Genomic DNA, 26,237 nt, shown 5'->3' with positions numbered 1-26,237 from the left:
TCCATCCCTCTGCCACATTTACAATCCTTCTGTATCCATTCTCACCACGTGCTAGTCAGAGTAGGAATTGCAGGATAGCTCAGATGAATATGTGGCTTGAGCAGTGGTGCAGCAGGGAGGGATTCAAATTCCTGGGGCATTGGAACCGGTTATCGGGGAGGTGGGACCAGTACAAACCAGACGGTCTGCACCTGGGCAGGACCGGAACCAATGCAGGGAGAGTGGGGAGTGTTTGCTAGTGCTGTTGGGGAGGAGTTAAACTAATATGGCAGGGGGATGGGAACCAATGCAGGGAGACAGAGGGAAACAAAATGGAGACAGAAGCAAAAGACAGAAAGGAGATGAGTAAAAGTGGAGGGCAGAGAAACCCAAGGCAAAAAACAAAAAGGGCCACTGTACAGCAAAATTCTAAAGGGTCAAAGTGTAATAAAAAGGCAAGCATGAAAGCTCGGTGCCTCAATGCGATGAGTTTTCGGAACCCAGGAGAGGGCTCTGAGTGAGTGAGAGCTCAGATGAACAGGACCCCAAGAAAGAATGCAAAAGGCAGGAGGCAACAGAGCAGAGTAGCACTGGGGTAAAATGCAAAAGGCAGGAGGCAACAGAGCAGAGTAGCACTGGGGTAAGTGTAAACCACAAGGTGATAGGAAAGGACAATATGTATGAATATAAAGGGGCTGCAGGAGGGGTCAAAACTAAAAATCATGGTTTAAAAGCTAGTATTAAAACACTCTACCGAAACGCATGCAGCATTCGAAATAAAGTAAGTGAGTTGACGGCACAAATCATTACAAATGGGTATGATTTGGTGGCCATTACAGAAACGTGGTTGCAGGGGGCCAAGACTGTGAATTAAACATACAAGGGTATCTTACAATTCGGAAAGATAGACAAGAAGGGAAAGGAGGTGGGGTAGCTTTGTTAATAAAGGATGATAGGGCAGTTGTGAGAGATGATATTGGCTCGAATGAACAAAATGTTGAATCATTGTGGGTGGAGATTAAAGATAGTAAGGGGAAAAAGTCACTGGTGGGCGTAGGTTATAGGCCCCCAAATAATAACTTCACGGTGGGGCGGACAATAATCAAGGGAATAATGGAGGCATGTAAAAAAGGAACGGCAGTAATCATGGGGGATTTTAACCTACATATCGATTCGTCAAATCAAATCATACTGGGTAGCCTTGAGGAGGAATTCATAGAATGCATACGGGATTGTTTCTTAGAACAGTATTTTACAGAACCTACAAGGGAGCAAGTTATCTTAGATCTGGTCCTGTGTAATAGACAGGAATAGTAAACGATCTCCTAGTAAAAGATCCTCTCGGAATGAGTGATCACAGTGGTTGAATTTGTAATACAGATTGAGGGTGAGGAAGTAGTGTCTCAAACGAGCGTACTATGCTTAAACAAAGGGGACTACAGTGGGATGAGGGCAGAGTTGGCTAAAGTAGACTGGAAACACAGACTAAACCATAACACAATTGAGGAACAGTGGAGGACTTTTAAGGAGCTCTTTCATAGTGCTCAACATAAATATATTCCAGTGAAAAAGAAGGGCGGTAAGAGAAGGGATAACCAGCCGTGGATAACCAAGGAAATAAAGGAGAGTATCAAATTAAAAACCAATGCATATAAGGTGGCCAAGGTTAGTGGGAAACTAGAAGATTGGGAAAATTTTAAACGACAGCAAAGAATGACTAAGAAAGCAATAAAGAAAGGAAAGATAGATTACGAAAGTAAACATGCACAAAACATAAAAACAGATAGTAAAAGCTTTTACCGATATATAAAACGGAAAAGAGTGACTAAAGTAAATGTTGGTCCCTTAGAAGATGAGAAGGGGGATTTAATAATGGGAAATGTGGAAATGGCTGAGACCTTAAACAATTATTTTGCTTCGGTCTTCACAGTGGCAGACACAAAAACCATGCCTAAAATTGCTGGTCACGGGAATGTGGGAAGGGAGGACCTTGAGATAATCACTATCACTAGTGGGGGTAGTGCTGGACAGGCTAATGGGACTCAAGGTAGACCAGTCCCCTGGTCCTGATGAAATGCATCCTGGGGTATTAAAAGAGATAGCGGAAGTTATAGCAGATACATTGGTTATAATCTACCAAAATTCTCTGGACTCTGGGGAGGTGCCATTGGATTGGAAAGCAGCTAATGTAACGCCTCTGTTTAAAAAAGCGGGCAGACAAAAGGCAGGTAACTATAGGCCGGTTAGTTTAACATCTGTAGTGGGGAAAATGCTTGAAGCTATCATTAAGGAAGAAATAGCGGGACATCTAGATAGGAATAGTGCAATCAAGCAGACGCAGCAGGGGAAGGGGAAATCATGTTTAACTAATTTACTGGAATTCTTTGAGGATATAACGAGCATGGTGGATAGAGGTGTACCGATGGATGGGGGTGTATTTAGATTTCCAAAAGGCATTCGATAAGGTGCCACACAAAAGGTTACTGCAGCAGATAGAGGTACGCGGAGTCAGTGGAAATGTATTCGCATGGATAGAGAATTGGCTGGCTAACAGAAAGCAGAGAGTCGGGATAAATGGGTCCTTTTCGGGTTGGAAATCGGTGGTTAGTGGTGTGCCACAGGGATCGGTGCTGGGACCACAACTGTTTACAATATACTTAGATGACCTGGAAGAGGGGACAGAGTGTCGTGTCACAAAATTTGCAGATGACACAAAGATTAGTGGGAAAGCGGGTTGTGTAGAGGACAGAGAGAGGCTGCAAAGAGATTTGGATAGGTTAAGCGAATGGGCTAAGGTTTGGCAGATGGAATACAATATCGGAAAATGTGAGGTCATCCACCTTGGGGGGGGGGGGAAACAGTAAAAGTGAATATTATTTGAATGGGGAGAAATTACAACATGCTGCGATGCAGAGGGACCTGGGGGTCCTTGTGCATGAATCCCAAAAAGTTAGTTTGCAGGTGCAGCAGGTAATCAGGAAGGCAAATGGAATGTTGGCCTTCATTGCGAGAGGGATGGAGTACAAAAGCAGGGGGGTCCTGCTGTAACTGTACAGGGTATTGGTGATGCCGCACCTGGAGTACTGCGTGCAATTTTGGTCACCTTACTTAAGGAAGGATATACTAGCTTTGGAGGGGGCACAGCGACGATTCACTAGGCTGATTCCGGAGATGAGGGGGTTACCTTATGATAGATTGAGTAGACTGGGTCTTTACTCGTTGGAGTTCAGAAGGATGAGGGATGATCTTATAGAAACATTTAAAATAATGAAAGGGATAGACAAGATAGAGGCAGAGAGGTTGTTTCCACTGGTCGGGGAGACTAGAACTAGGGGGCACAGCCTCAAAATACGGGGGAGCCAATTTAAAACCGAGTTGAGAAGGAATTTCTTCTCCCAGAGGGTTGTGAATCTGTGGAATTCTCTGCCCAAGGAAGCAGTTGAGGCTAGCTCATTGAATGTAATCAAATCACAGATAGATTTTTAACCAATAAGGGAATTAAGGGTTACGGGGAGCGGGCAGGTAAGTGGAGCTGAGTCCACGGCCAGATCAGCCATGATCTTGTTGAATGGCGGAGCAGGCTCGAGGGGCTCGATGGCCTACTCCTGTTCGTAATTTTTATGTTCTAGCTACCCTCGAATCCATAGGAACTGATCCAGAGTCTATAGAATGTTCGAAAATGACCACCAATGCATCCACTATTTCTGGGGCCACTTCCTTAAGTACTCTGGGATGCAGACTGTCAGGCCCTGGGGATTTAACGGCCTTCAATCCCATCAATTTCCCGAACCCAATTTTCTGACTAATAAGGATTTCCATCAATTCCTCCTTCTCGCGAGACCCTCGGTCCCCTAGCATTTCCGGAAGGTTATTTGTGTCTTCCTTAGTGAAGACCGAACCAAAGTATTTGTTCAACTGGTCTGCCATTTCTTCGTTCCCCATTATAAATTCACCTGATTCTACCTGCACGGGACCTACATTTGTCTTCACTAATCTTTTTTTCTTCACATATCTATAGAAGCTTTTGCAATCAGTTTTTATGTTCCCTGCAAGTTTTGTCGTCCTCTGCTGAATTCTAAATTTCTCCCAGTCCTGCTTTTTCTGGCCAATTTATATGCATCTTCCTTGGATTTAACACTATCCCTAATTTCCCTTGTTGGCCACGGTTGAGCCACCTTCCCCGTTTTATTTTTACGCCAGACAGGGATGTACAATTGTTGAAGTTCATCCATGTGATCTTTAAATGTCTGCCATGGCCTATCCACCGTCAACCCTTTAAGTATTATTCGCCAGTCTATCCTAGCCAATTCACGTCTCGTACCATCGAAGTTACGCTTCTTTAAGTTCAGGACCCTAGTCCCTGAATTTAACTTTCACTCTCCATCTTAATGAAGAATTCTACCATATTATGGTCACTCTTCCCCAAGGGACCTCGCACAACAAGATTGCTAATGAATCATCTCTCATTACACAACACCCAGTCTAGGATGGCCAGCTCTCTAGTTGGTTCCACGGCATATTGGTCTAGAAAACCATCCCTTATACACTCCAGGAAATCCTCCTTCGCCGTCTTGCTACCAGTTTGGTTAGCCCAATCTATATGTAGATTAAAGTCACCCATGATAACTGCTGTACCTTTATTGCACGCATCCCTAATTTCCTGTTTGATGCCATCCCCAACCTCTCTCCTACTGTTTGGTGGTCTGTACACAACTCGCACTAGCGTTCTCTGCCCTTTGGTGATCCGCAGCTCTACTCATACAGATTCCACATCATCCCAGCTAATGCCCTTCCTTACTATTGTGTTAATCTCCTCTTTAACCAGCAACGCTACCCCACCTCCTTTTCCTTTCTGTCCATCCTTCCTGAATATTGAATACCCCTCGATTTTGAGTTCCCAGCCTTGGTCACCCTGGAGCCATGCCTCCGTAATCCCAATTACATCATATCCGTAGCAGCTGTCTGCGCAGTTCATTCATCCACTTTATTACGAATGCTCCTCGCATTGAGACACAGAGCCTTCAGGAACTGAGCCTTAACCAGGAACAGAGGGCCAAACACTACCAGTATGACCCATTCTTCCTTTGTAATTTTGATTCTGGGAGAGTGGCACAATGCCAGACTGCAGAAGCTGAGCTTCCTTGCTTACATTCCTACCTGGTCCTGTTGCTCAGCAGATGTCGAGGAGACGCTGAGCTGCTGAATGTGGCAAGGATATGAGATACTCCTGAAAAGTTAGGTCTATATTGTCACCAGAACAAAGTAAATGGTGCTTCTATATATTCTCAGTACAGCCGATGGTGGGAGAAAAACTTGTGTGTGCTCTGCTGCACTTCGTAACAAAAATATTTATAAAATAAATTGGCTATTCACTGACTAGCCTCCTTGTGTAAATGAGGACGGTGTAGTCTACAGCCTCTGGACTGTTTACACCCCAAAGGCAGATTAAAAGTAGAATTTTTTTAAAATATTCTAATAATGATTTAAATATTCAGTGATAGGTTTCAAGTAATTTAGGCTAATACACTGAGGGGAGTCTTTTACAGTCTTGGAATGTATGTGTGGACTGCAGAGAGAGCAATGGAATTGACACACTCAGTAAATTACAAAATATTAATTTGACATGTTGTATGTGTTAGAATTATCAGAGATATCACTAAATTGAATCAACTTTCTACACTCCAGTTTTTAAATATAGCCCACTTAACAGTGTATAAAGTTTTGAGCTTCTAATAGCCTGTTATACCTTTGGTTTCAGTGCTCCCTGCCTATGACAGCCCTGAATTCAACAGCTGTGTGACAAACAAGATGGCACTGCTACCCCCCAGGAAAATATAAACATTTCATCTTTTTCAGGCTGCTGGTGGGCTCAGTCTGCCTGTAAAGCTTAATTGTGCTGGCTTTTACCTACAATTTTAAAGTAGCTTTGTGTCCCTATGGTACAATGATAGCAGGGATGAGGAACTTCTGTTATGTAGAGAGACTAAAGAAACTGCGATTGTACTCCGTAGAGTAGAGAAAGTTAAGGGAAGAATTTACGCCATGCGTTATGATCTGGAAAGCACTGCCTGAAAGGGTGGTGGAAGCAGATTGAACAGTAACTTTGAAAGGACTTCTATATATACCTTTTTGAAAAGGAAAACATTGCAGGGGAAGAGGGACTAATTGGATAGTCTTTCAAAGTGCTGGCACATGTAGGGTGGGCTGAATGGTCGTCTTCTGTACTATATGATTTTATGGTGCTGTAAAATCTGTTGCGCAATATAAACAGTCTTCACATTTTAAGGACCCTTGGGCAATAAGTTCTTAAAAGATCACAAGAAATACAAATTAGGAAGTCCATTCAGCCTGTCTTAATTCATCCATTTAGAAAGACTACATTAACATTTCCTGACCCTTCTCCTTGTGTTTGTTAAATGATTCCAACATTTCTGCCTCCATTTCACGTGTTCACTTTCTGCATGAAGAACTTCCTGACATCAATTCAAAATTTGCATCTCATTAGTTGAATGTGTGATCCTAAACTTTCTGTTGTGGTTTACTTTGAAGAAGTGTTTGAACGTGTCCCTTGTTACTTGGTGAACAGTATTACATATATATATTCCAGTGAGCAGGAAAGAGTGTAAAAGAAAAGATAGTCATCCGTCACTAACTAAAGAAATAAAAGACGGTATCCAATTAAAAACAAGGGCATACAAAGTGGCCAAAGCTAGTGGGAGGACAGAAGACTGGGAAGCTTTTAAAAGCCAGCCAAGAATGACTAAACAAATGATTATGAAAGGGAAGATAGACTATTAAAATAAACTAGCACAAAATATAAAAACAGATAGCAAGAGTTTCTTTAGGTATATAAAAAGGAAAAGAGTGGCTAAAGTAAATGTTGGTCCCTTAGAGGACGAGACCGGGGAATTAGTAATGGGGAACATAGAGATGGCAGAAACTCTGAACAAATATTTTGTATAGTCTTTACGGGAGAGGATTGTGTTAAGTTCCTCCCCCCCCTATGGCCCCTTGACGATCCAACAGTGGATAGTCAAGGGGCTATAGGGGGGGAGGAACTTAACACAATCACAATCACTAAGGAGGTGGTACTCAGTAAGATAATGGGACTAAAGGCGGATAAATCCCCTGGACCTGATGGCTTGCATCCTAGGGTCTTAAGAGAAGTAGCAGTAGGGATTGTGGATGCATTGGTTGTAATTTACCAAAATTCCCTGGATTCTGGGGAGGTCCCAGCAGATTGGAAAACTGCAAATGTGACGCCCCTATTTAAAAAAGGGGGCAGACAAAAAGCAGGAAACTATAGACCAGTTAACCTAACCTCTGTGGTTGGGAAAATGTTGGAGTCCATTATTAAAGAAGCAGTAGCAGGACATTTGGAAAAGCAAAATTTGGTCAGGTAGAGTCAGTATGGATGTATGAAGTGGAAGTCATGTTTGACAAATTTGCTGGAATTCTTTGAGGATGTAGCGAAAGGGTGGATAAAGGGGAACCAGTGGATGTGGTGTATTTGGACTTCCAAAAGGCATTTGACAAGGTGCCACATAAAAGGTTACTGCACAAGATCAAAGTTCACGGGGTTGGGGGTAATATATTAGCATGGATAGAGGATTGGCTAACTAACAGAAAACAGAGAATCGGGATAGATGGTTAATTCTCTGGTTGGCAACCGGTAACTAGTGGGGTGCCACAGGGATCAGTGCTGGGACCCCAACTATTTATAATCTATATTAACGACTTGGAAGAAGGGACTTAGCGTAACGTAGCCAAGTTTGCTGATGATACAAAGATGGGAGGAACAGCAATGTGTGAGGAGGACACAAAAAATCTGCGAAAGGACATAGGCTAAGTGAATGGGCAAAAATTTGGCAGATGGCGTATAATGTTGGAAAGTGCGAGGTCATGCACTTTGGCAGAATAAAAATCAAAGAGCAAGTTATTATTTAAATGGAGAAAGATTGCAAAGTGCTGCAATACAGCGGGACCTGGGGGTACTTGTACACGAAACACAAAAGGATAGTATGCAGGTACAGCAAGTGATCAGGAAGGCCAATGGAATCTTCGCCTTTACTGCAAAGGGGATGGAGTATAAAAGCAGGGCAGTCTTGCTGTACAGGCTATTGGTCAGGCCACACCTGGAATACTACGTGCAGTTTTGGTTTCCATATTTACGAAAGAATATACTTGCTTTGGAGGCAGTTCAGAGAAGATTCACTAGGTTGATTCCGGGGATGAGGGGGTTGACTTATGAGGAAAGGCTGAGAATGTTGGGCCTCTACTCATTGGAATTCAGAAGAATGAGAGGTGATCTTATCGAAATGAATAAGATTATGAGGGGGCTTGACAAGGTGGATGCAGAGAGGATGTTTCCGCTGATGGGGGAGACTAGAAGTGGAGGGCCTGATCTTAGAATAAGGGGCCGCCCATTTAAAACTGAGATGAGAAGAAATTTATTTTCTCAGAGGGTTGTAAATCTGTGGAATTCGCTGCCTCAGAGCTGTAGAAGCTGGGACATTGAATTAATTTAAGACTGAAATAGACAGTTTCTTAAATGATAGGGAGATAAGGGGCTATGGGGAGCGGGCAGGGAAGTGGAGCTGAGTCCATGATCAGATCAGCCATGATCTTATTGAATGGCGGAGCAGGCTCGAGGGGCCATATGGCCTACTCCTGTTCCTATTTCTTATGTCTTATGCTCTTGTATTACATGGCATGTATAGAAATTACAACATGGACACAGGATGTTCAGTTCAATCAGTCTGTGTTGGTGTTTGTTAGAATGCTTTAAGATTTAATAATTGCTTTAAGATGATTCACTGGTCAAACTATTGTAGCACCCTTAACTTAGGTTTCTATTACTGGAGCAGCATCCAAAATCCAGAGTTCCGGAATGTTCCGGGATCCGGACTCCGCACCAATTGGTGGCAGGGTCGTCCAGAATCCGTAAAATGTTCCAGAATCCGGACCCTGCCGACCTCGGGCCTAGCCGCATCAAGCCATGCCGATGCCCGACCTCAGGCCTCGCCTCACGCCACTGCCGCCCGACCTCGGGGCCTCTTCACCGGCTCGCCCGACCAGCTCTTCGGCGGCAGTGCCCCGCCCGAACACCTACACGGTGGCAGGGTCAGAAACACCCCCCCCCCCCCCCCCCCACCCCACTTTTGACATTCCGAAATCCGTAAATACCCGAACCTGGGCTGGGGTTTTTCAGAAAGTCATTCCAAAATCCGGAATGGCCTCGGTCCCGAGGGTCCTCGATTTGGGACTCTGCACCGGTATATCAATATGGGAGAAAGAACCCACAGAATTTGTCTCTATTCCAAGACAGTACATGCCACAGTATGAGATAAGCTACACACTTGCTGTATAATAAACAAAGCTTGTAGCACAGGCGCAAAAGCTGGGTAAACATCTAAAATTGCCTTTTCCATATTATGGGCGTTATGTAGCTCAAGGTAGCCCATAGGAATGGAACATATTTCTTCTATTAGTCAGATAAACATCTCCTGGGCAGACAGAAGCCCACAGCAACACAGGCAGTCTAGAGAGGGAGTAATTCGGTTCTGGAAAACCACAGTGTATTATTTGCATGTCACCTTGAGTTAATATAACACTGTAGAATAGTTATATAAAATCTATTGTACTGTTTAGTCAATGTAATAAAGCTTATTAGAAAACCACTCGTGTGAATCATAAGCAGTGTTGTCGCTGGACTAACAACCTTTCTGCAGAAAAATGGTCAAACCCGATTCCAAAATATCACAATCAACAAAGGGCAGAATATAGATAAGGGAGAGGAGGAGCCAAAGCTGGATTCTGGAGGTGATGGTGTGGGAAAGGGAAGAGAATGGAGATGCTTCTGCTGTATATAGATCGGAAAGGAAGCATACAAAGTCAGTCCTGTGAAACTGGAAAAGAATCTTTCATAATCCTATTCATATTTAAGGGAGAACTAAAAGATATGTATTGTGTGCAAGAAATTGTGCACATCTGAAAGTTAGGAAACTGGGGTATGGTGAGATTTGGGGTGGGGGATCTCTATTTCAATTGTCTGTGCCACAGCTAACATTTGTATTGTAATTAAGAGGTGAAGAAAGATTATATTGTAGTCCACTAAACATGTTATCACTTCTTTTTCAGTATATTTTGAAGCATTACGGTGAAAATCCTGACAACTACAGTGAGGAACTGAAGAAACTCGATCAGCTCAGACATGTAGGTGCCTAATAGCAGATTGCTGCTGAATGCTGCCTTTGGCTGATGTAGCATTAAAACAACTTGTTTGCTTACTCAGGAAATGTTCTGTATTGTTTGCTCTGCGTATAGTGCTCCTGCTCGTGTGACTGTATTTTCAATTTAACCCACATTGCTGGTACAGTAAAACCTCATACACAAATTACCTTCTTGCCAAAGTAATGTATAGGAAAAAAATACCATGGAGTTATATTTTCAACTATGGTAATCTACATTAGATTAAATTTAAAATAAGTTCTGTTTTATATCTAATGCAATTTTCCATTCACTTTATTATGTTGCCAGTCACCTTTGCCGAGTGGTGAGCAAGGTGGCATTGCTGCCTCCAGCAAGTGTGCCGCCTACTAAAAAAGGTGATTTTCCAGAGCACCCTCAGCAGCTGTGCTGGTGGGAGAAGCATCAACAGCAGAGGTAACTCATCTAGTTAAAGGCTAATGAAGTGGGTATTGCACTCATTGGCCCTGAATGTACTTTCCCAATCACCCTGGGAAAGCAGAACTGCCAGGAACAAAGTCATGAATCACAGTGTAGAATTAACTCCCTGTAGAGATTTTTCAGCTGCAGAGCTACAGAATACATTGCACACGATTGCGGTTGGTCGTTTTCCAGATTAGCAGGACACCGAGTTATCATTGGAGCACAACACCTTGAGGTGGGCCTGTCGTTTAAATGCATCGTAACTTTAGTTTCTGTACCTTTTTTGAACTTGGGTAACAGTGTGCATGGGAGCACTTGAAAGAATTAGTGACTGATCTAGAAATTAAGCTAGATGGAGGCCATTTGGCTTGCCTTGGCTGCACTGAACTTAGGACCTCTGGGCTGATTTGCAGTCCTATTTTTCTGTGTTTTCCCCAAGCTAATCCTACTTTTCTTTCTCCCCATCTATATACTTTTAAATTATTCAGTACCTCTTTGAATGCTGTAATCGATTAAGTCACTTGTGGCAATGATTTCTGCGTTCCAATAACTGCACGATAAAGTTGCTTCTAATCTCTTTCTTTTGAGATCATGGGCTCATTTGTTCAATTTACCTACCAATTGAAATAATGTATCTGAATTTAGCATCCTATACCAGAGCTGGGTTTTATATAAAGTCGCAAATATCAACTGGGAAGTAGCAACATGGCATTTCTCAACTGCACGTTCTTTAGTACCCAAGACCAGTCTGATAGAAACATAGAAATTTACAGCGCAGAAGGAGGCCATTTTGGCCCATCGTGTCCGCGCTGGCCGGCAAAAAGCGCCACAGCCCTCGTTCAGCAGCCCTGAAGGTTACATATCAACCTATGAACAATGGCTGACAGGTAAAGAGCATCCAGCCTAACCAGTTCGTCCCACACAACTGCGATACCCCATGTATCGCAACATTTTACACTCCACCCCACACAGACCAATGCGATCTCCTCGGAGAGGCAAAAAAACAGATTAAAAACCCATGCAAATTGGGGGAAAAAATCTGGGGGAAATCCTCTTCGACCCATCCAGGCGATCGAAACTAGTCACGGAGAGCACTCTGGTCGTATTAGATTCCATGATGTACTTGCCATCGTGTCTGCGCCAGTCAACAAGAGATTATCCAGTCTAATCCCACTTACCAGCTCTAGGTCCGTAACCCTGCAGGTTACGGCACTTCAAGTGCCCATCCAAGCACCTTTTTAAATGTGGTGAGGGTTTCTGCCCTTCCAGGCAGCAAGTTCCAGACCCTCACAATCCTCTGTGTGAAGAAGCTTCCCCTCAAATCCCCTCTAAACCTTCCACTAACCACCTTAAACCTATGTCCCCTTGTAATTGACCCCTCTACCAAGGGAAATAGGCCATTGCTATCCACTATATCCAGGCCCCTCAAGATTTTATACACCTGAATGAGGTCTCCCCTCAGCCTCCTGTTCCAATGAGAACAAACCCAGCCTATCCAATCTGTCCTCATAGCTAAGATTCTCCATTCCAGGCAACATCCTCGTAAATCTCCTCTGCACCCTCTCCAGTGCAATCACGTCCTTCCTAGAATTCGGCGACCAGAACTGCACGCAGTACTCCAGCTGTGGCCTAACCAGAATATTATACAATTTAAGCATAATTTCCCTGCTCTTGTATTCTATGCCTCAGCCAATAAAGGCAAGCATTCCGTATGCTGCCTTAACCACCTTATCCACCTGGCCTACTTTCAGGGATCTGTGGACAAACACTCCAAGGTCCCTTTGTTCATCTACACTTCTAAGTGGCCTACGGTTTAATGTGTATACCCTTTCCTTATTAGCTCTCCCCAAGTGCATTACCTCGCACTTCTCCAAATTAAATTCTATTTGCCACTGTTCTCATCTGACCAGTAGATTGATATCCTCCTGCATTCCATGACTTTTCTGTTCATTATTAACCACACAGCCAATATTAGTTTCATCTGCAAACTTTTTAATCATGCCCCTATATTTAAATCTCGATCATTGATGTATACCACAAAAAGCAAGAGACCCAGTATTGAGCCCTGTGGATAACCATTACCCTTTGCTTCCTACCTCTAAGCCAATTTTGGATCCAACTTGCCACTTTGCCCTGGATCCCATGGGTTTTTACCTTTGTGACCAGTCTGCCATGTGGGGCCTTATCAAAAGCTTTGCTAAAGTCTATATACACTACATCGTATGCACTATCTTCATCGACCCTTCTGGTTACCTCCTCGAAAAATTCAATCAGGTTAGTCAACACGATCTTCCCTGAACAAATCCGTGCTGACTGTCCCTGATTAATCCTTGCCTTTCTAAATATAGATTTATCCTGTCTTTCAGGATTTTTTTCCAATAATTTTCCCACCACTGAGGTTAGACTGACAGGCCTGTAATTAGTCAGCCTATCCTTTTCTCCCTTCTTAAAGAAGGGTACTACAAGTTAGCAGTCCTCCGGCACCATGCCTGAATCCAAAGAGGACTGGAAAATGATGGTCAAAGCCTCTGCTATTTCCCCTCTCGCTTCACTCAGCAACCTGGGATGCATTTCATCTGGGCCTGGGGACTTATCTACTTTCAAAGCTGCCAACCCCCCCCCCAATACCTCCCCTCTATGTCTATTTCACACTCCTCCTCTGTAGTAATATCTATATTGCCCCTTTGTGAAAACAGACACACAATATTCATTCAGAACCATACCCACATCTTCCGCCTCCACACACACATTACCCTCATGGTCTCTAATAGTCCCTACCCTTTCTTCAGTTATCCTCTTGCTCTTAATATATTTATAGAACATATTTGGGTTTTCCTTGATTTTACTTGCCAAGAATTTTTCATGCTCAACATTCCTAATATCCTCTGAACTTCCTATATTCTTCCAGAGATTCTACAGTATTTAGACATCGGTATATGACACAAGCTTCCCTTTTTTTAAATCTTTATCCTCCCCTGTAAGCCCCGAGCTATCCAAGGGGGCTCTAGAATTGTTCCCGTCCTTTTTCTTTAAGGGCACATGTTTGGCCTGAGCCCTCTGGATTTCCTCCTTGAATGCCTCCCACTGTTCTGACACTGATTTACCTTCAAGTAGCTGTTTCCAGTCCACTGTGGCCAAATCACTTCTCAACTTAGCAAAGTTAGCTTTTCCCCAATGTGGGACTTTTATTCCTTGTCCTTATCCATAACTACCATCATTAGTCCATCATTGCCTAACTGAGCATCACGCGTTTCCCAAACAGTACAGAATTTTTTCTTTTCCGGAATGTTTTTTCTCCACTGTTCCCTTTCCGGACTGCTATGATGATATGTGGCAATCTGCTTCAGGGCAGTTACTTGAGTTGTTCTAACCAACAGTGCCCATAGAACAGCTTCAGGAGCTCCTGCAGAAGGGGGCTATTTTCACTTGGCTCCACCCAAGAGAACTGCATCCGACACTAGTATTTTAATGTATGGGAAGTTTCAAAAACCCAACATAATCCCCACGCTGGTGCCCATCCCATATGCCTGACTTGGCAGTGAAATTGCTCGTATTGTAATTCTGGCACCACAACCATTCAGATTAAATTATGAAAATGGAACTGCATGCCATTAATTCTGCAAAACTACACTGCAGCTGTGTACTCCTGTTCTCTTGCAGTCTTAAATTCATTCCTCCGGCAGTATTCAGACTTAATAGGCTCAGTGCAGCTGTCCAAGAGGTAGGTAACTTGATGCTATGCCAGACGTACCTTGGCTGACCACGTTTGTATTATTACTTGAGAGAATTGGAAGTAGTTGTTGCTGACTTTTTTTAACGGCAGCCAGTGTATAATAAGTTAGGGAAAGTTTTGATGTTCAAACTCTTAGCAGCTTTCATTTATATAGCACCACCTAATATTTAAAAAATTCCGAGGGCATGTCACAGAGACATATTTTAAAATAAAATAAAAACAAAAATGTGTTGAAGGAAATATGTGGAGGGTTGACTAAAAGCTTAATCTTTTAAAGGAGAGGGAGATGGAGTGGCAGGAGGATTTAGGGAGAGAATTGCAGAGCGTGGGGCCTAAGCAGTTGAAGGCCAATGGTGGAGCAAAGATGGATGGATGGGGAGGAGGGGGGGAGAGGGAGATGCACAAGAGTTCAGAATCGGAGGAATAGAGTTCTGAGGGAGGGGAGGTTCTCGAGCCGGAGGAAGTTAGAGTTGAGATGGGACAAGGCCATGTAGGGATTTAAGCACAAAGATGAGAATTTTAAATTTGTGCCGTTGGGAGACCAGGAGCCAATTTAAATCAGCAAGGACAGAGGCGATCACGGCTGAGGGGTTCCAATCTACTGCAAATTTAAATTTCTGGCATTTGCCAGAAAAGTAGCATAAATTGTGCAACATATCCTTTATGCTAATTTCTGGTTTATAGTATTGTGTACAATAAAATTCGCCGTGTATTCTGTTTTTTTTTTAAGCATATGAAGTTCAGGATAAACTAAATTCCAGATCTGAGAGTCTAGTTGCCCTTTCATCCTCTTAACTTCATTTAGTGAACATTTTAATAGCAGTGTTGTTGCAGAAAAATTAAATATTGTGTCCCGACTTTGAATGGCTTGCTGGTTCAGTTGAGATTGCATGGACTTCCATTCCTTGTTACGCCACAGGGACAGGATGAGCACAGTTATTTCTTTATTAATTTGGTACTTTTTAACGATAAAGAATCCTAGGTTAGGTATCATAATACAGGACAGCACCAAAGGAAGAGAAGGCAAGGTAAAGCAAGAAATATTGTATAGGTGATGACAAGCTGGGTTTTAAAAGATTGTATCTGAAAAGAAATACTGAGGGAGGTCGAAAATTCTCAGTCTTTGTCGATCTTCCTGATGCACAGGGTTACTTGCAACTTAATGTTTCATATGCAGTATGACCTAATGGGGCCGAAATTCATCACTCATTGCCCGCTGCCGCCGACATTCCTCATGAAGCTCTGACCAGTGCCACTTTTGAGGTGGCTTGGGGGGGGGGGGGGGGGGGAAGAGAAGAGAGAGCCGCCGGGAACCGCCCGCTGACATCAGCGGACAGCCGAGTGGTGCAACTGAGCTCTCGTCCGCCGAGCTCCTAGATTTCTGCGGGCGGGAGTCTGCATGGAGGCTGGTCTGTCCCCGATGGTAAGTTTGAAGAACCTGAAAAAATGGTAAGTGAACATTTGAATTTTTTTTTCAACAGAAACTTACCTGGATGGGGTCCTCTGAAGGTCTTGGATACTTTAAAAAAAAAAAAAAAAAAAATTTTTACTGTTGGTTTTTTTTCAGCCCTTCGACCCTCCGTGGGCCCGACTCCATCCTTGGTGGCACTTGGGCGGCAAGCGCCTTTGCCGCCGAGAATGAGACCTCCTGCCCGCTGCCGCCCATATTGGTGGCGTACTTCATCCATTTGCTGCCCGCTGACCCTCGAGAGACCTCGGCCATGAATATCCCGCCCAAAGTACCATCCGGCACCTTGACGGCCATCGGCGGCACTTGGGCGGCCGCGCAGAGGTCTTGATGAAAATCGGCCCAATGTTTCCAGCTACCATGTGAGATAAAAGAAATACAAATGATGCATGAAAGCAAATTTTTATACCTGTTTAAAATTGTCAGGTGGTAATCTCAATACTTATTGTGTTGCAGAGTGCTGTGAATGTTACGAGAGACTTTGAAGGATGCAGTACATTGAGGAAGTACTTTGGCCAGCTTCACTATTTGCAAAGTCGCATTCCCATGGGGTCAGGAGAAGAGGCAGCTGTCCCAGTCACGTGGTAAGAACAGTTTTGTTTCTTGCTGTTTTGTCCCCTCTCCTGAGGCCCTGACTTATGCAGGGATACAGTTCCCTGGGTATCAGCTGCTCTGATACTTCACCTCAGGGATCATTTTTCTTTTGTAATGTCAGGCAGTGAGTGCCACAAGGCTATTTGACTAGAGACCCTCATAGCCATATCCTGTCCTATACTTGCACTTTCCAGCACAGTTTAGAAGTGGTAACTCTGGCTCTTTTTTTTAAATTCCCTATCCCAAAAATGCTGAAGCCATTGTAAAACTTCTGCTATCATTGTCTTAGATTAGCTATCAGCACAAACATTGAACCTCTCGCCTCTGGGCTCAGCATCCCACCAGGAAATGAACTTACTGACTAATTAATTGGGATAGCTGCCAAACAGTTTTTTAAGATTTTAAAATGTGTATATTTTCCTTTTCTTTCTTTTTCTTACCAACTGCTCTCACCTCTGGTCTTGAAGGAGTGGTGTGGTTCTGAAGGGCTTCTGGCCATCTGGTACCTTGTCTGAATGTGAGCTTTGGTGTTGAGTATCACCAGAATATTCAACTGCGAGAACTGCAGGCAAGCCCAGTCCTGTTCTAAGTCAGTGTTCACATAGTGCGCACTTCCATTGGAGGTTGCTGGTTAGCCTTCAGGAATGGGAGTCCTGATGATTAGTCCCCTCCCTAAACCTGAGGTGCTGAAGCCACTTTTAGCACCCTACTGCTGCTCTATTGAGATTAGCTAATTCAGCACCAAAAATGGATCAAATTTGGGATCCGCACAGTCTCCATGGCTCAGCTTCCTATCAGGTCTTTACCCCAATAGTTTGTGTAATCATTCTCTGAGTTGTGTTATTTTTCTGATCAGGCTTAAAGCCAATGTCTGCCGTGCTAGAGAGGAGATCCTGAGTAAAGGCCAGTCATCTCCCTTTGTGGGAGAGGGAAAACCATATGGTGGGATGCTTTCACATGGGTTCTGCCAGCTAGCCTAGGTATAGGCCTCCCTCTGGGCACAAGATGTGTAGTCAAAAGCGGGATAAATGAGAATTATCTGGAACAGATTGCATACTCACGTAAGATGCTACATATACTCATTAATAATGTCGTGTTGAAGTATAGTTGTACATGAAAATGTTTGGACTAATCTAGTTTATTGTCCACCCTAATGCTCTTGTACACTGCCTGTTCAAGTTGAGCTTCAGTTTGATATACCATATAAATCCAGTGGGATAAGTAAGAGTAGATATTGACATCCTGATGTGCTTGCCGAAATTACAGGACGGAGATCTTTTCTGGCAAGACAGTAACTGTTGATGAGATCTGCTATGAGCAGGCCTGCATTCTTTATAATCTGGGTAAGTAGTTGTAATTATTCAGTTATATAGTGGCAGTAATCTTACAGCGCTTATTCTCAGTCCTGAAAAGTTAGTGAAGTAGGATTTACAACAGTAACTTTTCTCCCCTCTATTTTCACTTGTTAAATAGTGCATCTTTTTAAAATTCATGTTTGCTTTTTTATTCATAGGATGTTGATATTGCTGGCAAGGCTGGCATTTATTACCCATCCCTAGTTGCCCTTGTTTGATGAAAACTGAGTGGCTTGCTAGGTGACTTCAGAGGGTAGTCAAGAGTTGGCCATGTTGGTGTGGGACTAGAATCTCACAGGCCAGACCTAAAGGACAATCTCAACAGCTTTATGATCACTTAACTGGTCTTGGCTTTTAAACCAAATTCAAGTTCTCAAACTTCCATGGGAATTTGAACTCTTGTTCTCTGGATTATTAGTCCAGGCCCCTCTGTCCAATAATATAACCACTTTTCTGCTATACCCAGATACTAGTATGAACTGTGGGTTGCTAATCCAGTACCATAAACGCTACGTTATCAAATCCATTCCTACTAGGCTGCTGTACTCTTGTTGGCGCCCCCCCCCCCCCCAAAATGACTAATGATTATTATTTAAAATTAAAAAAATTGTGCCTCCAAGTTGTAAACAAGTAATTTAGGCTAATCATTATTATATTTCACCCCTTTTTGGGGAAAAGTTAACTCCATTTTGTAATTTGGCTCAGATGTAGCCTTTTTCAAATCCCAACATGAGCCATTCTGTGGGTTCTCCGAGTGGGATTGTTATTTAATGCTGAATTAGGATAATCTTTCACTTTGGTCCCCTATGCACTAGGAACTGGGTTGAGACTGACGAGACTCATTTCATATGGGACTTGCAAAGCCAATCCTCTGCATTTTAGGACATTGAACTGGTGTTGATGCTTTGTTTTTCTCCCAGGTGCCCTTCACTCGATGCTTGGAGCTGTGGATAACAGAGTTACTGAGGAGGTGGGTAATAACATCATCGAGTAACTGCAAAGTGAGCTATTCTTACCGATTCTGCCTTTTTGTGATGTTTTGTTTAATGACGTGCACTATAATTGAATTTCCATTGCCTCCTTGCAGGGTATGAAGGTTTCCTGTACGCACTTTCAGTGCTCAGCAGGAGCTTTCTCTTACCTACGGGATCACTTCAACCACTCCTACAGTGTAGACATGAGCCATCAAATCCTCAACCTTAACATCAACCTCATGCTGGTAAGGACATAACTCAAATTTTGTAAACTTGCATTCTGTCTCGTCCCAATTGCTCAACTGCTAAAGCAATGTGTAACTGAGCCATGAAGTCCAGATGTTGAGATTTTTTTCCTAGCTTGTATTGAGTTAGCTCAATAACCCATTAGAGAGGTGAAAGTCATACAGAATTCCTGCTCTGATTTGCTATCCTTTATTGGCAAGTACCATCATGTGTGGACATCATTTGAGGGCAGAAGTTGGCTCATTTATGATCGCCGTTGCAGTCAGATAACCTGCTGAATCCTTTTGCTTGTATTGATCCATAAAGAATGGCTATTCGGTAGAGTTACCAGAGGACAACTGATGCCATTGAAACTCATTTGAGTCATCACCTTTGAGAGGAGGGATAAAAATTGAATTGCCATTAAAAAAATATATATATTTTGCTGGTGACTACGTCACACTATTGTAGTGTGCGAACACATTATTTTTATCGCTTATGATCATGATAGAATGTATATAGGATTTTAAAAAGTAATTATGTATTTTGCAGCTGGTGCTATATGTTTTGTCTGCCTATTGTCCTGTATTCTCTATACCACAGTACAAGAGCAGAGATTTTGGGACAGGGCAAGATGTGTTGATGGAAAGGAGCCAAGTGCTCAGTTAGGCACAATAGCTGTGTAAATAGGGCTTTGATATCATCTTGTCATGAGGCTGTACATAAAAAAGCAAGCGTCTTAGTTGTATAAGTCTGGGTCGTATAGTAAACATAAGCCTAGCAGTGACTGCAATATTAGTGTAAAAATGCTGAATGTGTTTGACATTCCACTGTTTAAGCGTTAACATGTTTAGAATAAATGGATTTGTTAACCTTTGTTAAAATAAGAGGAATGTCACACAAATATATTAAACCATTGTACTCTAATATCGCATTGTGTGTAATACATATATATCCATGGACTTGCCTCATCATGGATTTCCATTATTTTTGTTAAACAGTACTATCCTCAAATGTGACGAAATAACCATAGAAAAATAATTTATTATGGGAAAAAATTAGTGAAACTTGAGGTAGTTAAGTCATCGAACCATGATGGCATACACCCATGGCTGTTGTAGGAAGTCAAAAAGGAGCATTTGTTATTAGAGGTGCCACCACTGTGAATGAGTTATTTGAATGGCTAACCTGTTAACTAACTTTCATTGAGATGTTCTTGCAGCATTGGCAGTGATAATGAGGCGCAAGTTCTGCAGGGTCTTGCACTTCAATCATTGAAATTTTGTTTTGCAAGAATGGGAAAGATATCCAAGTTCACCCTGGGCAAAGTTTATTAGCTGGTGTAATAACAAAATACTTTCTTTCAGATAAAGGAACGAGATATTTTTTCAATTGCTAGTTGCATATCAGACAAAAATTGGAAAATTATGCAGCCTGTTAAATGCAATAAAGCCACAACTAACTATTTTAAAATGTTTTAACTGCGAAAAACGTCAGCGAACAAGCTGCACTTGCAGGTTTTTGTCATCTTGGATGTGATTCAAGAGCAGCACATTTTTAAAGTGGCTTTCATGCATCTCAAAAGGTTCTTTACAGGGAGACTGCTGGCCACTAAGCAGCAAGCAGAGAGAAGTTAGTTGAAGTGATCAAAAGCAGAGTCAAAATGGTAAGCTTTCAAAATGTAAATACAGGTTTTGAAAAATAATTCGAGTGGAGGAGCATGGTAGTTTGAAGGCGATGCCAGTGATAGTGTTGGGGAGAGGGGGAGAGACACAGTGGAACATATTACAAAGAGTAGAGGGTGCGTGCATGCGTGGTTAAAACAACTTGTATTTAGATCATGTGCTAGAATTTCCCCTGGGATCGCCCAGTTACTGCCCGTTTTGGACAAAAATGTAAAGTACTGCCCATTTCATCTCCCAGTTATTGGCGGTGGTAATTTTGGCCTATGATTACTGCCGGCTTTGCTGCAAATCACCCACCCACATTTGCTGCCCAGAAATCGAGCAAAATTACCCCCCGCCACCCGCAGCGCTAATTTGCACAAAAAAGGTTTTTCTAACTTCCGCTACCACCCGTTATCGCTCCGATCAAAACGCCTGTCTTTTTATGTACTTACCTGCCTTGGGCTCAGTGTTATGCTTCCCTCCATTTTGTTTTAGCATTGAAAGTATTTACAGTGGCTTGGAAGACCATTGATAATCAACAAAACCTCCACATCAGTAAAAGTAGAAGCTAACTGCCGATCAGTAGGCAGTAATGCCGTATTTAGTTGTTGGTGGTAAAATAAAAAATAACATTTTACAATAAAAAGCCTCATATTGACATGGCAGAACTCGAGCCACAAAGTAATCAGACAATTGTGAAGTGTTTGATTATCAAATTTGTATATTTTCCCCAAAAATATACAAACTGTCTGGGACAGGTGCATAGCTGAAGCATGTTGTAATCTCATACGACTGCACTACTAATTCCTTGGGACCTATACTTTGCTCTACACTCTCTTTCCTCATTCCCTTAGTTCTGTTTTTTTTTAAACAGTCCGGCTCTAAAGCAGACCCACCACACCCCTTCCCCCCCTCTCGTCCCTGACCTCAATCCATTAGCCAAGCCGCCCGTTTTGCAGTTGTTCTGATTGCCACCGCCGAGATTGAAGAACCGAAAACTGTGGGAGCGTGCACCAGTGGTATTCTGGCGGCTCAAAAGATGCAACCACCGGAATACCACTAAGGATCTGACACCGGCGATCTCTGGTGAATTTCTAGCCCCATGTCTTTAACGTATAAAAATGTCCCCAGACACACTGGTACAAACAAATAAAAGGACACTGAGCCAAATAAGGAGTTATTAGGTAAGGCCACCAGAAGCTTGGATTACCGAGGTGGTTTATAAGAAAGGAAGGTACATGAAGAGGTAGAAAGAGAATTCCAGAATGTGGGACCGCTAATGGTGAGGCGAGGGAGTGGGGAATGCACAACAGGTCAGAATTGAAGGAGCCGAGAGTTCCCGGAGGGGGGGTAAGGTTGCACCACTTGATGTGATGTAAACGTAAGAATTTTAAACATAAGGTATTGAGAGAGGGTGTCGGGGGTGGGGGGGTTGCAGTGTGCTTCAGTGAGGATGATGGGCGAGCAGGACTAGGATGCGGGCAGCAGAATTTTGGATGAGTTGAAGTTTTCAGAGGGTGGAGAATGGAAGGTTGATCGAGAAAGAATTGAAATAATCAGCGTCTGGAGATCACCGACATGAAATGAGGGTTTCAGTGCCAGGTGGACTGAGTTAGGGGTGAAGGTGGCCGATTTGTTATGGAGGTGAAAGTAAGCAGTCTTAGTGATGGAGATCATACGGGGTTGGCGCTCAGCTAGGGATTGAACAGGACGAATTTCTTTCTTTAAAGATGTTAATGTTGGGGCCCAGACAGCCAGTGAAAATTGGCAAGGGTACTCGTGCTGTTTGAAGCAATCGTTGCCTCCTGGTGGGGTTGAAAATGCATCTCTTGCATTGCTGCGGTACATACTCTTATTTAAAAGATGTAGCATTAACTAAAACATTTGCCACATCAACTACATTCCCAACTGACAAACTGCAAAGTGACCCTGTTTTCACTTGAATAAAAAAGTCATGCAATGGTTTTTGTTGAAATAGATGCTATACATTATTTTTCAATGATCTCTCTGTCTGCTGTCTCATTATTTTAGGGACAAGCTCAGGAGTGTCTGCTGGAAAAGTCTATGCTGGACAACAGAAAAAGTTTTCTAGTAGCAAGAATCAGTGCCCAGGTAAGTGTATGTAACCTTAAAGGAATATTGAACGGCTTCGACTGAGTTAGAATGTTCATGAAAGATTTGAGATGAGGAATGATGTAAATTTCTAGGTTATTGCAAGAGTGAGGAGAACATAAAACACTAAATTAAAAAACCTATTAGATCCATGAAGTCCTGCAGCCGAATGTGCTTATCTCAGTCTTAAATTCTTTCTCTCCTTCCCATTCCAACCAAAAATCTCTCCTCTCAAATCTGTTTCTATCTCTATCTCAATATCTTTTGACAGCATTTTTTTAAAAGATATTAATTGGTTAGAGATTAACAAGGAAACTTGAGTTAATTTGTTCCACATTTTTTTTTGGGGGGGGAGACAAAAAACATTTTCTAATCTGGATTGAGACCTGTGAATTTTTGTAATTGTATTCTCGAGTTCTGACCTCACTACTCAAGTAAAATAGCCTGCCAGCCTCAACCTTCTAGCTGTTCTTATTGTAAAGATCATATTAGTAATTACAGGCCTGTCAGCCTATCCTCAGTGGTGGGAAAATTATTGGAAAAAAATCCTGAAAGACAGGATAAATCTACATTTGGAAAGGCAAGGATTAATTAGGGACAGTCAGCATAGATTTGTTAAGGGAAGATCGTGTTTGACTAACCTGATTAGCTCCTCAAAAAGTTCCAATCAGAAGCGTCCATGAGGGTAGTGCGTACGATGTAGTGTATATGGATTTCAACAAAGCTTTTGATAAGGTCCCACATGGTCACGAAAGTTAAAGCTAATGGGATCCAGGACAAAGTGGCAAGTTAGATCCAAAATTGGCTTAGAGGTAGGAAGCAAAGGGTAATGGTTGATGGATGTTTCCAGTGGGGTTCCGCAGGGCTCAGTACTGGGTCCCTTGCTTTTTGTGATATACATCAATGATCTAGATTTGAATATAAGGAGTATGATTAAAAAGTTTGCAGGCAACACTAAAATTGGCTGTGTGGTTGATAATGAAGAAGAAAGTCATGGACTGCAGGAGGATATCAAACTACTGGTCAGGTGGGCAGAGCAGTGGCAAATAGAATTTAATTTGGCGAAATGTGAGGTAATGCACTTTGGGAGCGCTAATAAGGAAAGTGGTAGGCCAATTAAAAGCGTAGATGAACAAAGGGACTTGGAGTGCTTGTCCACAGATCCTTGAAAGTAGCAGGCCAGGTGGATACAGTGGTTAAGAAGACATATGAAATGCTTGCATTTATTGGCCAAGGCATAGAATACAAGAGCAGGGAGGTTATGCTTAAATTGTATAATACTCTGGTTAGGCCACAGCTGGAGCACTGCGTGCAGTTCTGGTCGCCGTATTATAGGAAGGACATGATTGTACTAGAGAGGGTGCAGAGGAGATTTACGAGGATGCTGCCTGGAATGGGGAATCTTCGCTACGAGGACAGATTGGATAGGCTGGGTTTGCTCTCATTGGAGGCTGAGAGGAGACATTGAGGTATACAAAAGTTTTAGGGGCCTAGATATAGTTGATAGCAGGGGCCTATTTCCCATGGTGGAGGGGTCAATTACGAGGGGGCATAGAAACATAAAAAATAGGTGCAGGAGTAGGCCATCCGGCCCTTGGAGCCTGCACTACCATTCAATAAGATCATGGCTGATCGTTCCCTCAGTACCCCTTTCCTGCTTTCTCTCCATACACCTTGATCCCTTTAGCCGTAAGGGCCATATCTAACTCCCTCTTGAATATATCCAATGACAGGTTAGACAGGTTAGATGCAGGAAGAATGTTCCCAATGTTGGGGAAGTCCAGAACCAGGGGACACAGTCTAAGGATAAGGGGGAAGCCATTTAGGATCGAGATGAGGAGGAATTTCTTCACCCAGAGAGTGGTGAACCTGTGGAATTATCTACCACAGAAAGTTGTTGAGGCCAATTCACTAAATATATTCAAAAAGGAGTTAGATGAAGTCCTTACTACTAGGGGAATCAAGGGGTATGGTGAGAAAGCAGGAATGGGGTACTGAAGTTGCATGTTCAGCCATGAACTCATTGAATGGCGGTGCAGGCTAGAAGGGCCGAATGGCCTACTCCTGCAACTATTTTCTATGTTTTTCTATGTCTATGAACTGGCATCAACAGCTCTCTACGGCAGAGAATTCTACAGGTTAACAACTCTGAGTGAAGAAGGTTCTCCTCATCTCAGTACTAAATGGCCTACCCCTTATCCTACGTCTGTGTCCCTTGGTTCTGGACTTCCCCAACATCGGAAACATTCAGCCCCCGGCCCCCCCCACCGACAGTGCCCGTCCCGGCCCCCCCACCGACAGTGCCCGTCTCGGCCCCCCCACCGACTCACGCAGCCCCGGGCCGGATTGCCAGGCTGCGCTGCGCCGAGCCGCCGATCACAGCGGGCGGGGCCGGCTCCCCTCAAATTTAAGTCCTAAAAAATTATGCAGCAACACAGTTTAGGATACAGGGAGGAGGGCAATCATATAGAATGTGATTCTTGGCGCTTAGAAGGAACATAAGAAATAGGATCAAGAGTAGGCCATTTGGCCCCTCGAGCCTGCTCTGCCATTCAATGGGAGGAAGTTCAGTGGAGATCTGAATATTGAGCAGAAATAATACAAAGTATTAGAGCAGAGAATGTTAAGGGGAGATTTAATAGAGGTGTTCAAAGTTATGATGGGTTTTGATAGAGTGGATAAGGACAAATGGTCTCCATTGGTAGGAGGGTCAGTAATCAGAGGACACAGATTTAAGATCATTAGCTATGGGCAAAGAGCAGGGGAGTGGGATTAATTGAATAGTTCTTTCAAACTGCCAGCATAGACACGACGGGCCGAATGGCCTCCTCCTGTGCTGTATGATTCTATAAAGGGGAACTCACCATCACTTCGTATTTGAGGTTTCTGAAAGGAATGAACAGCCTGAATTTCTTGTGACATAGTAACAAGATGTCATTCAACAAGATACTGAACATAACTGGAAACCATTATAACTGAGTGTAATTGACCCATTATGGATATTGTACTTGCATATATTGCTGGTTATTGTACTTCATACTAGTATTTATCTGCAAATCAAGAGAACAGTTGATTTAATCTGTAATTATCTGACATGTAAATAGCTGTCACTTTGAAGAGAATTCTGTCATGCAAGAGCATCATCATCATAGGCGGTCCCTCGAAATCGAGGAAGACTTGCTTCCACTCTAAAAGTGAGTCCTCAGGTGATTGTACAGTCCAATACTGAAATTACAGTTTCTGTCACAGGTGGGACAGACAGTGGTTGAAGGAAAGGGTGGTTGGGGAGTCTGGTTTGCCGCACGCTCCTTCCGCTGTCTGTGCTTGATTTTTGCATGCTCTCGTGACGAGATTCAAGGTGCTCAACGCTCTCCCGGATGCTCCTTCCTCCACTTAGGGCAGCCTTGGGCCAGGGATTCCCAGGTGCCGGTGGGGATGTTGCACTTTATCAAGGAGGCT

The 26,237-nt window shown here is 43.1% G+C and overlaps 1 protein-coding gene across 3 annotated transcripts in view; it reads left to right on the top strand.

The window, feature by feature from the left end:
• The window catches only part of ptpn23a (protein tyrosine phosphatase, non-receptor type 23, a), a 122,300-nt gene that overhangs the window by 19,970 nt on the left and 76,093 nt on the right, over window positions 1-26,237 (top strand). For 2 of the 3 annotated variants that reach the window (XM_070895032.1, XM_070895018.1), the window contains exons 2-7: window positions 10,120-10,194; window positions 16,308-16,435; window positions 17,712-17,788; window positions 18,721-18,770; window positions 18,888-19,019; window positions 22,698-22,778. In XM_070895032.1, the coding sequence (XP_070751133.1) occupies window positions 10,120-10,194; window positions 16,308-16,435; window positions 17,712-17,788; window positions 18,721-18,770; window positions 18,888-19,019; window positions 22,698-22,778 (543 nt within the window). Of the gene's footprint in view, window positions 1-10,119; window positions 10,195-10,601; window positions 10,645-16,307; window positions 16,436-17,711; window positions 17,789-18,720; window positions 18,771-18,887; window positions 19,020-22,697; window positions 22,779-26,237 lie in introns of those variants that run through there. The other variant, XM_070895026.1, reaches the window with a different exon arrangement.

Source organism: Pristiophorus japonicus, chromosome 1, assembly GCF_044704955.1.
Source record: "Pristiophorus japonicus isolate sPriJap1 chromosome 1, sPriJap1.hap1, whole genome shotgun sequence".
NCBI classification, from domain to species: domain Eukaryota; kingdom Metazoa; phylum Chordata; class Chondrichthyes; family Pristiophoridae; genus Pristiophorus; species Pristiophorus japonicus.
This window is presented reverse-complemented; position numbering and strand designations above follow the sequence as displayed.